Source organism: Sebastes fasciatus, chromosome 1, assembly GCF_043250625.1.
Source record: "Sebastes fasciatus isolate fSebFas1 chromosome 1, fSebFas1.pri, whole genome shotgun sequence".
NCBI lineage: Eukaryota > Metazoa > Chordata > Actinopteri > Perciformes > Sebastidae > Sebastes > Sebastes fasciatus.
In genome coordinates, this window is record NC_133795.1 from 8,323,931 (window position 1) to 8,340,397 (window position 16,467).

A 16,467-nucleotide genomic window follows, 5' to 3' on the forward strand; every position below is an offset into this window, starting at 1 on the left:
AAAGAATATAGCAGAATTATTTGTTTTAATTCACACACAAACACACAATAAAATATCACACAACCAAAACACCAAAATCTATAAAAACAAATAAATAAATAAATAATAAAGCAGAATTGTTTGCTTTAATTCACACACAAACACACACAATAAAATATCACACAACCAGAACACCAAAATCTATAAAAAAAAATAATTAAAAATAAATAAATAATAAAGCAGAATTATTTGCTTTAATTCACACACAATAAAATGTCACACAACCCAGAAGACCAAAATCTATAAAAAAAAAAAAAATACAAAATAAATAAATAAATAATAAAGCAGAAATATTTGCTTTAATTCACACATAAACACGAGGGGTTAACCTGTCATGTCGTTTAATGAGGGGGTTTATCCCCAGAGGAATCAACACTTAGTTAATGCCTGAGCTGGAATTAATTGCACATATAATCGACCCACTTTCGATAAGTGGAGTGGGTTGTTTTCCACGAAAAAGCAATTCGTTTCGTAATTTTGTGTTATTGAAGGTGACCTCGAGTTTAATTTTATTTTGTTTTTATTAGTCAACAAAACATCCCCCAAAATGCGCAACAAACAGGCTGAATAGGTAATTACTTTGTTAAAAAAATCCCAATAACGCCCTGTTATAATGACTGCATGTCATTGCTGGTAGACGGTACTTCTGCTGCACACAGTCGGGTTTTTTTTTTGGAGAAGAGGGCGGGAGAAACTGCTGCAAATATGCCTTGACACTGTGAGTGCAATGCTCAAAGTGTATCTATTTTATATAATGCATGTGATTTCTTTATTAAATACGCGTCAAACAGGTTTTTTTGGACCATATGTATGTGCTGCTGCTGCTGCATGCTTCACATAATCCTCCACAATAGACCAACCCCTTCGGATGCCTATTATAACAAAAGAAAAAAATATATGCAACGCGTTGAGGTGGAAACCTGCAATAAATGTGGTGCTACAGAGAAGCGATCGGATCCTGAAATAGTCGAAACAATCGGAGAGGCATGAATACAAATCAGAAGGGGGCAGGCATTTACTCCCAAATTCATTCAGTCATTTTATTAAAGAAGTGTAGAGGTGCTCTCACTAGACAAACACAACGACTCATATTAAGAAATTATTTAATAAATAAACATAAAGAAAAAATAAATGTTTTGATCATGATGTAAAATCTGTTTATTTATTTATTTCTAAGGGGTCTACAACTTTAATGCTGCATTGCTCTATATATTAAGGCTGTTTGCATGAACAACTTGACTGTGTTTTTGTCGCTTTTATTGTTAGTTATTTTGTTCACTGTCCACATCCTGCAGCAGCAGGCAAGAGGAAGGATTACTGCTGGGGACAGAGGACGAGGACAGGTCATAAAGCCGTGCGCACTGCAGGAATGTCTCCTCGCCTGTATAGTCCACCACACGCTGGAGTGCAGTTACAGCACCTGACCGCTGGGTGGCAGTAAAAACCTCACAGGTCATTCTCTCATAGGCACTGACACAATCCCTGTTTGGGTGTCCTTACAAAGGAGTTCACATTTTTTTGAGGCGAGGTAGAAGCAATGCAAGTGTCCAATATATAGACCCAAATAATCACTGGAAACCAGCAGTGACCAGAAACATCCAGTGGTATGGAAAATGTAAATTTAATGGATTCCTCTGTGTCATTGTCTATGTATGAAAAGAGACTTAGAAATGCTCTGCTGACAAAAACGTGATTTGGAAAAAAAAAGATGACTCTTAGAAACTGTAAATATGGCAATTACTCCTGCTTTTTCTATTTTACACCTACACTTTACACTATATTTTTATATGTGAGATGTTTTGAACACTAATACTTAATAATACTAATATTGTAATAGTAGTCTGGTAATAGTCAATACTGTTTATATTGTTCCTATTTTTATATTTCCTTCTATTTAAATTGTTCATATTTTGTTTCAGTTTTGTTTTGCACCGTGTTGTATCTTGCTTTTAGTTTTTTAACCGATACTTTTTGTTTTTTGCACTATCCCCATTGCTGAGGTACACTGCAAATTTCCCCACTGTTAGACTAAAAAAGGAATATCTTATCTTATCTTATCTTAAAATGTACTGGTGATTTTTGTCATGGTAATATTTTTACCTATTCTATGTCCTTTGGGTGTGGTTTTTATATACGCCATTATAGGTCTTCACCACACCCTCACACATTTCTTTTACATTCCTTTCATGTGAATTGTATTTTTCATGTGTGAAACAAATAAACATGAACCAGAGGACCACACCGTAACAGCAGGAATGCAGTGATTAGTACAGGAATTCCTACGGTATGCCGGTCTTTACAATAGGATTTTCTACATGTGAGGCCTTGTGATTATACAACACAACACGTGTAAAGTAAATACTAACAGTAACAGTAAGTAACACTGGCTGACAGGGATTTAAGAGTTTACAATATATTTATTTATAATCAGATGTAAAAGATGAGGAGAGTAAAAAAAAGTACACCCATATAACTCACAGGCATTGGAATGTACATATTAATTTTCCATATACAGCACTATCATTATTATTATTATTTTCCATGATAAAATTCCTACATTCAAGTAATATAACACATTTCAAAGACCCAAAATGCTTACAGTGAAATGCCCTTCCCTCCCACACAAAACAACACATCCTTCACATCCGACACATATAGATGTACAGGTATAGTACCATACCATTGCTTTCCCAAAAAAAAATAATATTATGTAAGGATTGTTTGCACTGTTTGATGTAGCATGATGTTTGACACCAATGGCACACAAAAGACTAGAAATCTGTGCTAAATTAAAAAAAAACAGATTTTGAGGTTATGTGAGACTCTGGGATGTGCTTAGAGCAACTCTGATTTCTCAAGACAGTGCAGTCAGTGTCTCCCCTCAACTTTATAGTACAGCTCTCTCTGTGATGCCTGTATTTATGTCTGGCAGAGGGATTAACTGAGGACTCACTCGACAATAATAACAGACAACATGCCCGACTACAGTAGCACCATCTGCAGCTAAAAAATACCTGCACACACCCGTTTGTATGCATTGGGTAACACACATACACACACAGGTGGGGTGTAATATGAGGCATGCAGCGGTGAAGCAACACAGAGTGAGAGTGAATACTGAACTGAACTCTCTTGATGTGCATGTGCATGATGCCAGGTGTATATATTTCTATAACTACACAAGGGTGTCATGCTTGTGCCTGTGAATTAAAAATTTCCGGGTACAGTACATTAGATGATTCGTATAGATTCAAGGTGTCATCGCGAGGAAAACATGACAGAAAAGTAAGAAAAAGACAGAATGCATAATTGATTATGGTCACCCTTGTTTCAGAAGAATCTCCCTTAATTTCCTGGAGCATTTATACAGCTATACAGTTTGACAGCTGAGACAAGATTTAGATCCCAACAAACATCCTGGTTTCATTTTATCTCTCATCCTCCAATAGAGGAACTAAAGAAGTCATAGTCAAATCTTTTTATGTTCTTGTTATCCATCCAGTTGAACTTAGACCGTAAAAGGGAATAGGATAAGAGCCTATTTCCAAGTGCAGGGCTAAGACCGTGTTCCCAGACCGTGTTTTCTTTTTCATTTGGTTATCATGTTTTCCAGTTTGGGGTTGATGAAGGAAAAGCCAGCGAACGCTGCCTGGTCCATGGAATCGATGAGGTTCTTGTCGGCGTGGGAGAGACGCGGCTTCTCGCTCAGGAACTCTCGGTCAAAGTTGCTGCAGTCGCTGGGGGATTTCTGTGGGTGGAGGGTCAGGGATTTCAGTTAGGTTAATGCAACACAGCACTCTGAAGTAATCGGTATCCTGGATGCATGCTGTCGTATTTACACAAATGGATTTCAGTTACATACATAGTTTGTTCAGAAAAAATATATCATAGGCTCGTACCACTTTGGGCTTAAAAGGAGGGACCATCCCTCTCTTCTCCAGCTCTGGCCAGTTGATGGTTTTGAAGAACGGATGTGCACGGATGTCTCCCACCACACCCAACCTGCGACTGGGATCTCGCTCAAACAACTGGAATAATGATGGAGAGAAGGAAGAGAGCCATTTTGATTTCAGAAACAATACAACAACTCCCTCTAATAATATGTTGTGATATGTATGCATTCAAACTAGGGCTGTCAAAGTTAATGAGATAATAACGCGTTAAAACTAATATGTTTTAACACCACTAATTTCTTTAACGCATTAACGTAACTTGCGTTTTTTTAGGTTGTAGCGGGCTCAGTTTTAAAGCTAGAGTGAAGATACTGGTATCATTTGAAACTAGAAAAACCTAAGGAATCCATTATACCAACCGTGTCATACTAGCTTGTGAGGAAGGAGGCTAAATAACGCTCCAAACTTACATGAAATTTTGGTGAGGAAATCAGGCATGACCATTTTCAAAGGGTTCCCTTGTCCTCTGACCTCAAGATATGTGAATGAAAATGGGTTCTACGGGTACCCACGAGTCTCCTCTTTACAGACATGCCTACTTTGTGATAATCACATGCAGTTTGGGGCAAGTCATAGTCAAGTCAGCACACTGACACACTGACAGCTGTTGTTGCCTGTTGGGCTTGAGTTATGATTTCAGTATATTTTTTTTATGCTAAATGCAGTACCTGTGAGGGTTTCTGGACAATATTTGTCGTTGTTTTGTGTTGTTGTTGTTGTTTTCCAATAATAAATATATACATACATTTGCATAAAGCAAGCTTATATGCAAATTCCCATGTTGATAAGAGTATTAAATACTTGACAGATCTTACTTTAAGGTACATTTTGAACAGATACAAAATTGGTGATTGATTTGCGATTAATTATGGACAATCATGCGATTAAACGCGATTAAATATTTTAATCAATTGACAGCCCTAATTAAAATCTGTTCATGTGTATGATAAAAACGCCGTCCCTCCCTATGTGGAACAAAGTGTCCCGAATAATAACATATGAATCCTGTTAGGTACCAGTTCAATGAGGTTCTTGGCCTCCTTGGTGATCCACCGAGGGTAGTGAGGGGTGTCCGACCTAATGGACTCAAACAGCTCATCCTCATCGTCGCCTTGGAACGGTGACTGACCGATCAACATCTCGTACACCAGCACGCCGAATGACCACCAGTCTACTGAGAAGGTGTACTTCTGTCCTAGCAGGATCTGAGAGGAGAGACATCAGACGTTAGGACACACGCCGTCTAGATGGAAGCACTCTGCTGTTGTTTAGCAGTATCGCAGAAGTGAACATGTGAACATGTGCAGATTCTGCCATGTCTCCTAATGATGACTAAGAGGACTATAGATGGAATAAACGAAAAAAAAATGCAGAGTAAATAGGTTTTATAAGGAATTTATTGGAAAAGCAGTGGTATGAAATGAAGCTAACCTCTGGTGCGATATAGTCCGGTGTCCCACAAAATGTGGTAGCTCTGGCGTCTCCAAACACGTGCTCTTTGCACATGCCAAAGTCTGCTATCTTTATGTGTCCGTCCTTGTCCAGCATCACATTGTCCAGCTTCAGATCTCTGAGGAAAGACACAGGAAGAGATGTATACAATGTACAACCAGTTCTGCTGTTCTGTTTGAAGTACTGTAGTCAAAAATCCAAAAAGAGATTCAGTTCCAGCCTCCTCTGTTGCAGTAACAGGTTGAACCATAGACTGTATATAAAGATGGATGACATGACAGCTCCCTAAAAGTGAAGCCAAAACATCTCGATCGCCCCCTGGTGGCTGGCTGCAGTATAGGTCATAAATCCTGCCCCCCTGCCAAACTAAAAAGTCAAAGTACAAAGTACTTTTGCACAGTGGGAGGAAGTGGAGACGCGTCGTCCATCTATATACACAGTCTATGGGTTGAAAATCGAGACTGCAGACACCAGCACAGAGCGGCTGTGGGGTCTTACCTGTAGATAATTCCTTTCAAGTGGAGGAACTGCAGTCCCACTATTATCTCAGCAGCGTAGAACCTGAGGGTTGAAATGTGCAAAACAACCATTAAACACAGCTTTACTGTGCTCGAGAGCTACAGTTACAGATCCTCCATTTTGTAAAATGACAGTTGCAGTGTTACTCATAGTTCTTTAAGTGTACTTACGTGGCTCTGTTGAGATCGAAGCGGCCTTTGTCTTGGATGTGGAACATCAAGTCCCCGCCATTCAGGTACTCCATTACAAAGAAGAGGTGCTCCTGTGCAAACAACACATTATTGTCAGCTCACTGTCACAGACAAAAATGAGATATGAAGAGTGTGTGTGCGTGTGTGTGTGTGTGTGTGTGTGTGTGTGTGTGTGTGTGAGAGAGAAGGGATTCAGATAAGGGGGGTTTTATCAACAACTGGGAATTGTCACTCTTGTCGCCGCTGCCTGGGTTGATGCCCTATCAGAGAATATACGTTTTACTAGCAGAGATGTTCAGTATGTGAGTGCTTACTTTAGACTGGAACGTGGAGTAGAGGTGAGTGAGGAAGGGGTTCTCCCAGGCAAGGGACAGGACTCTCTTCTCCACCATGGTGCACTCCACGTCGTCATCCATGAGAACGACGTCCTTCTTCAGGACCTTCACGGCAAAGTACTGGCCCTGCCCCTTCAGCTCCGCCAGCAGCACCTACAGGGTATCAAAGCCGCTTAGAGTGAGGGCTTCGTCAGTGTGATCAAACCAGTTTCATGGAGTACAATCATAGCAAAAATATAATCAAAATGAGGAGGTTATTTATATCTCCCCCCCTCTTTTGGATGTTTGATCTCACTGAAATGGAGCGCACCCCGGCTACACTGGATATAAATGAATCTTCGATCCTTTGCGTCTCCGTTTTCCTCAAATAGGTCAACCTTCATGTAGGATGTATGTCTTTGTCAAATGTTGCCTGGCATCTCTAGTGATGGATGAATAACCAAGCTCTTTTCTCATCTGAAAACCATCTCCCACTCCAACATCGATATGAGGGAAGTCATTTAACAGGCAGTGAGTAGATGTATTGATCTAGTAAACCTAGTTTATCAAAAATGAGGTAAACTTCAGCTGAGGCTGTCATTAATGAATTCATTATAAATTACAATTAACTGCAAAATGAATCGAATATTAATCGTGATCACGATTTTGACTTCCTACAACTAAATGAACAAGATCGACTGTGATATTGATATTAAAAATGTGTGCTCTGCTCATAGAAAATGCTGCTGCATATCAAATCAAGCGCTTCCTTCCTAGACTATCACCCAGCCACCAGGGGGCGATCGAGATGTTTTGGCTTCACTTTGGTGAGCCGCACGCGCACCCTACAGCTGCAGCCTGTGAAAAAAAATTCCTGAATGTTGCGTCTGAAGTCCAGAGTACAAGAGTAGTGTACTGTATATTACTTGTTTTGCTCGTCTGCTCTCTGTTATATTATACAAAATAGAGCAGACAGGCAAAATGAAAACACGCTGATTTCAGGTGAAGAAGAACCTTATTTCAAGTGCCTTGATGTAGTCCCTGTCCCTTTTATATTGATGCAAAGATTTGTTAATTAGTGCGAATGTACCCTAGCACAACGTGAAAGTGAAAGCAGTGATCGGATTTAATTTTGGGTGAAAAGTTTTGGTCCAGTTTTATTTTGCTTCTAGGAGATGCACTGTGAATAAAGACCAGTTTTATTTTGATGCAAATATTTGTACATTAGCAGGAATGTGGCACAACATGGTAGTGAAAGCAGCGCTCTGTTTATTTAATTGTGAAAGCACAATCAAAATATTTTGTCCCTAACATCAATAAATAATTGTGATAAATAATTGTGCTCTCAATATTGATCAAAATAATCGGGGTAATCATTTTGGCCATAATCGTGCAGTCCTATAACATAATAAGAATCTGCCTCTTGAAGATGTGTGCCCTTCAGAGCTTGCTTGTATTAGATTTCAGCTTTCAAACATATTTTTTTTTCTTAGTAATGCCTCTTCTTATGGTTCCAAACTACCTAAAACATGAAGATATGGAATATCATGGTCGTCACCATGGTTACTTTTGGTAGATAATGTTCATCTACAAAGCTAGTATTCACATGGGGATAATTTCAGGATGAATGCGTTTTTTTTTTTACCATATATATTATGTGTAACATCATTGGCATAATATGTTTTTGCAATGTTTTAAGTTTACAGTGTCTTCTATTTTTGTGTTTACACAATCCTTAAATGATAAATCCAGGAAATGATATAAAGACGGGGACCACGGGGACATCTGTACCTTGCCAAAACTGCCTTTTCCCAGCACCTTGTGGAACACCAGGTGGTTCATGTTGAGGCGTACTCGGGGAACTGTAGGTGCGGCCGGGGTTGGGCCCACGCCATCAGAGGCCGTGCTATCGCCATCTGCTGTAAATGCACATTTGCACACACAAAGTAAATACATTATGCAAACCTGAATGCAAAGATGCATGCAAACTCACACAAATGATAAAGATCTGAGAACGTGAATAAAGTTATACAGACTATCAGCCACAGTACTTTTCCTATTTTACCTTTAATGATAAAACTTGATTTAAATCAAATGACTTTGTACTACAGCGTGCGCTACAATGAACCCATCTTACCACTAGGGTCTGCTGTTGCACTTTTGATGTCTTGATAGATCCCAATATCTGCTGCATTGGAGTCATCAGGCTTCTTCAGAGATTTCTAGGGATGAGAAAAGGTTTGCTAGAATATTCTTGACATTGTACATCAACAATCCATAATTTGTTCTTCATTTTTGTTTAAACACTGACTGGCATACAAACTAAGATAAACATAGTTTGTTACAGTACAAACCTGGCTGATTTGAGACAGAGCCTCTGCCAGTAGTTTCTGGTTGATTCCACACAGATTGGCCACTTTCTTCTGACAGCCACTATGTACGTTCATGCCACAGTCTGGTCAGAGGTGTGAAAAATGGATTTGTCAAGTGGAGAAAGAGAATACAATGAAAAAATGAAAAGAAAACAAATGTCATGGAGGCATGGAAGGAGGCAGGAAACAACATTTATGGACAGAGTAAAAAAAAAAAAACATTAGACCTACCTTCACATTTAAGGCCCTGTTTGTAGAGACCCCAGAGCAGACTGCCACAGTGGTCACAGAAAGTGGGGCTCTTATAGTTGTACTGCTTGAAGCGATGCGGCATGTCAATCTTGAAGCGCTCTTTCTGGAACTACAAAACACACAGAGATCCATTAAACCCACAGAAAGCTGCTATCTGATAATAAAGTAGACACATGTGGGACTGTATGTTGTACGTTTTAGGGCGCTTTCACAAGCCATTGTCTGTTTGGCTAGTCCGAATCAGAGTGAAATTTATACTTTTGGTCCATTTTCTATTTAGTCTGGTTCGGTTTCACAGTGTACAAATTAAAGCGGACCAAATAAAAACATTAATTTTGCTGAGGGGCGTGTACGAATGAGCAAAGTTAGCTTTTTTTCTCTTGAGAGCTGCAACTTCTATGCAGGGACTCACAGACTTTGAAATATTGCTGTCGAAGTTTTTCCATTTTGACTCAGCACTGATCTATTGTGCGCATGAATCCCTTCTCCTCCAGTTTATCTCAAATTACTTTATAAATGTCACTTTTTTTGTGGACTTTATTTAGTATATTCTATGTGTTCTCTTCGGCCCAAATGTCAAGCAAACATCAGACTCCAGGTCAGTCCTCTCCCACTCATGTTAACTTGTCGTTTACCTGTGTCCATCTCAACAAATTCTCACACAGGCAGCCTGCGTTTTGGTTCGCTTGGAAACGGTCCAAAACCACCTCTCTTAAGCGGTCTCGGACCGATTATTGTGTTCACAACCGCCCAAACAAACCACACCAGATGTCGAACAGCATCAGAGTTCACTTAAAATGGACTCAATTTTGTCTTGTGAAAGCGCCCTATTAGTTGCTTTTGAGTGATGAGTAGAAATCTAAATGAAATTTAATGAAACAGCCAATACTTACATAATGAATCTAATATTGATGTTGTTTGTAAACTTTAGTTGAATCTGCATTAAGTTATACTGAACAACTGATTCATAAAAAAAATTAGTGTAATTTTGTGTAAGGAAAAAGACATTGACCAAATTAATGATTAATGGACGACTTCATAACATAGTGCATAAGTCATGTGCCATAAAATAAAGAGTCAGAACTGAGGTGTGGTTTTGCATTGATGTTGGAGAACATTAACTTTGCTCACCAAGGTGTCTCGACTGTTGGCTGCCGTCTTGGTGCACCTGCCGATGATTTTTTCGATGCATTTCTTGTGGATTGCAGCATTGCATTCTGGGTAAAATAAAAAATATATATTGTGTTAACTGCAAAGAATACAAGAAGGATAAAATGTGATGAAAATGCCGATAGCAGTTAATGAAAACACTCACGTCTGCACTTGTAACCTTGCTTGTTGAGTCCCCTGTATGGGAGGAAAGGAGAGTAATGAAATCCTTGCAATGGCTGAGATGAAGCAAAAAAAAATTTTTTACTCAGCTATAACTAAGAAAAATATGGCTGCTGATATTAGAGCAATATATCTAGGATGGATAATACTAGGATTGTGGATATGACAGTGATGTACTGCAGCTAGCATGCAGATAATTAGCAGCAGTAAAGCACAACTTTACTGTCCTTCAGTGCTTGAAGTGGAAAAAAATAAGCGCCGGTACTCCTCTTATTCACATGTTGGCGTGTGTATCGGCCCGTATCAGTAATCTCTTGCCACTTATTCCTATTTATTCCTTATTTCTTTAAGCTCGTTATACTGTGTCAATCATAACCAGCTGAGGTTTTATTTCTATATTATTAAACTTGGGCTATGCATCTTTTATATTAGGCCTATAATACCCCAATAATATTCCAACTGGAACATTATATGGTTAAGGTGGTGTGTTTAGTGTAAATAGTTAAAGTGCTTTCCTGTGTTATTTGTAGCATATAGTAGGGTATCATTAGGATTTTAGCAGCAGTGTCGCAGTCAAGATGCTCCTACATATTATACAGAGACACATTCTCAATTTATACAGTGAATAAAAGACACTAGGAGATATTGAATTGGGGGTCCTTCCCCAAGAAAATGTTAAGGTTTTTGGCTTAAAACTGCAATTTTACTTCGTTTGGACCATTATTATTACTAGTTAAATTATTTTATTATTTACACATATCACAGCCTTCGTCTGAACATTTGATTCTTCTGGAAATGTTTGTCCTAAAAGAGCAGATTCAGAAAACTTTTAAAATTATGTTTCATTAATTATATTTTTTTACAAATAAAAAAAGTTATGACAAACTAAAGTTCACTATTTATTTTCAAAAAGGACGTGAACATTGTATTGATAACTTGCACGTCATCCAGTCGTCTCCACATTGTTTTTATATTCATATGGTTTGTGATGCATGGTGCAAATACGCTGGCGCTGCGCTGTTATAAATCGCCATTATGAATCTCCCAGAGAACCTGATATGGAGAGGACAGAAAGTGCCGGTGCGCAAGAAAAAGTTGTGTTACGCCAAGGAGTAAAATGAAGTAGGGTGAGTTCCGTCCCACTTTGGGCACTGGTTTCCTTTATGCAACAGCTACATCTGTCGGCAAACTTTTATCCAAAGTGTTATGCAAGTATAAAAACAAGCATGGGAAAAGCATGAGATACCCGCTACTAGAGTTGGCAACAGCAATGACCCATGGGATATATTTGTTATTAGCCTAACTGGAAGATATCTTTCACATGTTAGATCATGAGATTGAAACTTGTACAGACTAAAGACAGCATCAGATTTCCTCCTGCCTGTCTGTCTCTGAAGGGGATAGACAATATAATACTGGGGTGAGGAGGAGCTTGGCTAACAGGTTAGTGCTGCTGACATAGTTGAAACACAACATGACAGCGTTGTGGGATTTCCCCAGACAGTGACTCATTCTCACAGTAGCAGTCCTGCTGTTGTTTCTACCATTACAAAACCCCCCACCGGACGGCTCCGTTTAGGAAACTAGAACCGCTACTAATTGGTCTTTTGAGAAGCACCCTTGGGGGGCTGGACTTTTCTTATTGGACAACTGATGTTTTTGTCTCATTTGGTAGCCAGAGAACATACAGAAGGTGACAGTATAAATGGTGTGGAATTATCAAAGCTGTGTCAGTGGCATCTTAATAAAAACAAATGCAGAAAACAAGTAGACAGGCAAATTATCTCCTTCTGGATAAGTCATGCTCAGACAGAGAAACATCGGAAATTATAGTCTCTCCCTGGAATGCAGCAGATACTGAAAACATACTGAAGGTCAAAGTAAAAGAAGTATTTCTATGTGCTAACCAGTTAAAGCACACAAACATAATAATGAAATGTGTAATGTAACCAAGGCCGGACATGGCATCTCACCAAACGAACTCTCTGCAGACGGAGCAGAAGGTGGGCTGGCCGAAGAAGGTGGCGGTGAACTCGTGGTCCTTGATGATGTGAACTTTGGCATGCTTGAAAGCTCCTCTCCTCCTGTTGAGGGTCGTGAGTCCGTCCTCGGCAGAAACCTTCACCGATGGCTGACCCACTGCTGAGAAGAGAGATAAATGTACAAATCAATCTACTGTATTTCTTTTGTATTCAAAACTTGCTTGTCAAACAGCTTTAAAGTGCAATATTACACCTCTTTGTATCTGCGAACAAACGAACATCAAATTATTTCAGTTTTTCCCAGTGAAGATGTACAAACCTGCTCCGTGCGTCAGCGAACAGGCTGAGCAACGTGACGCTTGTTTAAAAAAAATACGATATAGCATGTTTTCTGGTAATTCAATAAATAAATAGTCTGTATGAAATAACCACATGGTAAGGCCTGTTTTTGTATACTCCAATGTGAATTAAAAATACTTGACAAATGAAAAGTATTTTCTCATTAAGCTAAATTATAGAGAAAAAAGATATAAATATAGGCCTAGCCTATATCACGATAGAAATGATATAGAAAGATATATGATACGCATTTTTATATCGTTTTGGCGATATATATTGTTATATTGCCAAGCCCCATCCTGGCTCCATTTATGCAAAGTTCCACGCACCTGCTCCACCTCTAACCTATTTTAAATGGTCAAAATCAACGCTGACAGTAACTGACATAAAGTAATATCACTCTCTCTATGTAATAGCTTGTAGTATATCTGGACAACTTTTCACACGCCACTCGCCAGAGATCGCTCGCTCACTCGCTCGCTCTATGTTAGTGAGAGGTGTTATCCAAATACAATTCTTATTGATTTCCAAAGACAAATAAATATGATATCAGGAAAATAAACGTTTTGTTTTTTTTACAATCTATCGCATGAGCTTTAGAGCTGCAACAATTAATCAATTTGAGTATTTTTTTTAAGAAAAAATAGTAAAAATTCTCTGATTCCAGTTTCTTAAATGTGAATATTTTCTGGTTTCTTTACTCCTCTATGACAGTAAACTGAATATCTTTGAGTTGTGGACAAAACAAGACATTTGAGGACGTCATCTTGGGCTGTGGGAAACACTGATCAACATTTTTCACCATGTTCTGACATTTTATAGACCAAACAACTAATTAAATAATTGAGAAAATGATCAACAGATTAATTATCAATGAAAATAATTGTTTGTTGCAGCCCTACTGAGCGGGGTATTTAGTGAAAAAGCCCTACTAGCTTTCAAAGGAGGCCACTATTGGTACTGCTAAATGGAGGGTAAGCATAGAAAAATGCCATCTTGGATAAGCGGCTTCCACTGACGCAACTCAGTCGGGTCGGGGTCAAAAGTCATCCAGAGAAGACGGCAAAAGAGGCGTGAGAGAGGTAAACAAAGAAGGCAGAAACTCTGGAGGAGATAAGGAGGGTAAGTGGGTGTACTGGGGGGAGGAGAGAGATAGAGGGACGGTTCAAAAAAAGGAGTAGCCTTAAAGAGACAATTGATAGACAGGGAAAAGTGGGAAGAGTGATGAGGCGAGTGAGATAAACTAATTTCCTCTCTGCCATCCTACTGACAGATGTTTATGTTTGGACAGCGCTTCAGTGAGCTGAGCCAAGACGGTGGGAGTGAGAGAGAGAAGACAGACAGCGACGAGGACTGTTCACACATGCCTAAAAATACTCTATGCTGCTTTTCAGGAAACCTGCGGAGTGTGTAGGAGGCAGCTGATGGAGTATGGAGTTCTTTCATAACAGCAGACACCCCCCCCCCTCTCACGACCCTCTCCAACCCTCAACAGTGAATCCCGACTGTGCTGCTCCTACGCAGAAATTCCCCCCGAACAGAACCAGTTTGTAAATCTTCACCCGATCCCACTCCATGTTGGCAGACAGCGGTGACTACCATAGACCGGGTTCCCTGTCTGGGGTGGTGAACTAGCAGCTGCTTAACTTCTGCTTCAAACAGCTGAAGTGAAACTAAAAAGTAGTTTTTGAAAGCAGATAAGGATAGCGATATGATTTCGAAATCTAGCTTTCAATGGTGGATCATTTGTGCTGATATTAAATATCTTTAAGTGGCCAGAATATCTCAATGATTCAATGTTTCCCCCTCATACCCGACAGGCTAGACCATGAAGATCTAAAACTCTGCATTGAAAAGCATAATAAAAAAGCATAAAATACTAATAATCTCTTATTATATAATACCGATATAGGCCTAATATACTGTATGTACTTGTTTAACCCTAGTCCTACGGGTGTAAATCACCAGTTTCATCACGATACGATATTATATCGATTCTTTGAACAACGATACGATATTTGCTGATATCACAAAGTCTGCCACGATACGATTTGGATTTGATTCAATTCAACTGTCTGCGATAAATATTAGATGATATCATATGCCCATTTAACATTATCGGTTATATTGACATCAACTAACAAAAAGCAACTAAAATATGTTTTGACAATTGTATTATTGGGCTCTTCCAGACATTTAAATGAAAAACAATCTATTCTTTTTAATAAAAAGAATACAAATAGGCCTCTTGTTGTTCAATATTAAGTGCCACATTTCTCATGTTTAAGCACTGTTTGAATGTGTGCTGAATGTTGAGGAAGGAGGAGCTCTTCGACGGAAAAGGTGACACAGACGTGCCATTGGAATTTACAAATAAAGGCGTATCTTAAAGATGACGATATGTATCGATGTTTTCACTTTGCATTAATGATATTGGATCGTTGATCATTGAATCGATATCACTGGATCACTACATCCTAGTGTAGTCCTAGTGAACACATTTGTACACTGTATAAAGAGAAATAGGCATTAACACTTCTTGTTATGCTGAGCAGTAAACATTCATTGTTGTGTTCAGTGTCATAGCTACTTATTCAAAGTACAGCCAGCCCCGAGGCTAAATTCCTTCATGGCCTTGAAGGATTCTTACAGTGCATTGACTGTATGGCCACACCTGTAGTCAGCTGACAAGCTTAGTGTGAGATATGTCGCCAGCATGCAGATTAACCCTTGGCAGTGTAGGGTAGACAGTTTACTGCAGGGCAGTTGGCGCAGAGCACGACGACTCCACACTCCCCAGAGAGGTCCACATTAGCTAACATGTCAAGCTGTGGTTGTGTGTAGAAAGTGCAATGAAATGAAAACTAGATAAGGAATCCTTTCCGCCAGCAGAGGGCATTGTATCAACACTGAAGCAGAGCGATTTCCTGTGGGTCTACATGAGAGTAGTGGGAGAGCGGAGAGAGAGGGGGCAGGGGAACTTTCCTAACAGCTATGGTCAGCAGACTATCTTATTTCATGGGGATCACCACTCCCTGGTGGTCTAGTGGTTAGGATTCGGCGCTCTCACCGCCGCGGCCCGGGTTCGATTCCCGGTCAGGGAACACTGTTTTAAAAGCCGTGTAAACACGTTCTCTAAATCACCTATTTACACTTCACCGAGTGATGGGGTCCTACAAGAACACACTATTTCTTACCAAATTTGGAATAGTTTTGGTTATTTCACATCACTGTGCTGTTCTCACTAATTTGAACTGCGTTGGGCTTAGTTAGAAAAAGGAAATGTTGTTGTGGTATCACATGTTTCCGATCAAGATTTAGCAATATTTGAATCTAAATGTGATGACAGTTGTGGGGTTGCTTGCTTAAATTGTTGATTTAATCTGATCAAACTACACTTACATAGTCCTGATGAAGCAGATCTTTTTGACATATAAACTCTTAAAGGTACAGTGTGTAAGATTTGGCAGCATCTAGTGGTGTGGTGGCAGATTGCAACCAACGGAGAACCCCTCTGCTCACTCCCTTTACAAGACTGCAATAACGTGAGTGCAGAAAGTGCAAAGAGGCCATCCTTACCATAATGAAACTACTTTAAGAGCAACGGAAGTCCGACGGCAGCTGGTGGTACCACGGTTTTGCACTTTGCGGCTCACGTTACCTCAGTTTCACAAGCATGTTGGAGAACTACGGTGGCCTTTAGGTAACGTAAGAATGTGCAA

The 16,467-nt window shown here is 39.5% G+C and overlaps 1 protein-coding gene and 1 non-coding gene across 3 annotated transcripts in view; one reads left to right on the forward strand and one right to left on the reverse strand.

Moving 5' to 3' along the window:
• Window positions 1–2,436: 2,436 nt before the first annotated feature.
• Window positions 2,437–16,467, reverse strand: part of prkcdb (protein kinase C, delta b) — a 30,373-nt gene continuing 16,342 nt past the window's right edge. Inside the window, exons 4-17 of one of the 2 annotated variants that reach the window (XM_074612252.1) lie at window positions 12,398–12,566; window positions 10,408–10,439; window positions 10,224–10,309; window positions 9,072–9,201; window positions 8,823–8,923; window positions 8,606–8,690; window positions 8,260–8,387; window positions 6,469–6,642; window positions 6,134–6,225; window positions 5,943–6,005; window positions 5,424–5,562; window positions 5,009–5,197; window positions 3,939–4,067; window positions 2,437–3,787 (exon numbers count right to left, since the gene is read on the reverse strand). In XM_074612252.1, coding sequence (XP_074468353.1) covers window positions 3,629–3,787; window positions 3,939–4,067; window positions 5,009–5,197; window positions 5,424–5,562; window positions 5,943–6,005; window positions 6,134–6,225; window positions 6,469–6,642; window positions 8,260–8,387; window positions 8,606–8,690; window positions 8,823–8,923; window positions 9,072–9,201; window positions 10,224–10,309; window positions 10,408–10,439; window positions 12,398–12,566 — 1,676 coding nt within the window. In that variant the 3' untranslated portion in view covers window positions 2,437–3,628. The remainder of the gene's footprint in view (window positions 3,788–3,938; window positions 4,068–5,008; window positions 5,198–5,423; window positions 5,563–5,942; window positions 6,006–6,133; window positions 6,226–6,468; window positions 6,643–8,259; window positions 8,388–8,605; window positions 8,691–8,822; window positions 8,924–9,071; window positions 9,202–10,223; window positions 10,310–10,407; window positions 10,440–12,397; window positions 12,567–16,467) is intronic. The other variant, XM_074612282.1, reaches the window with a different exon arrangement.
• Window positions 15,778–15,849, forward strand: trnae-cuc (transfer RNA glutamic acid (anticodon CUC)). The gene has a single exon. It is a non-coding gene; the product is annotated as a tRNA-Glu (tRNA).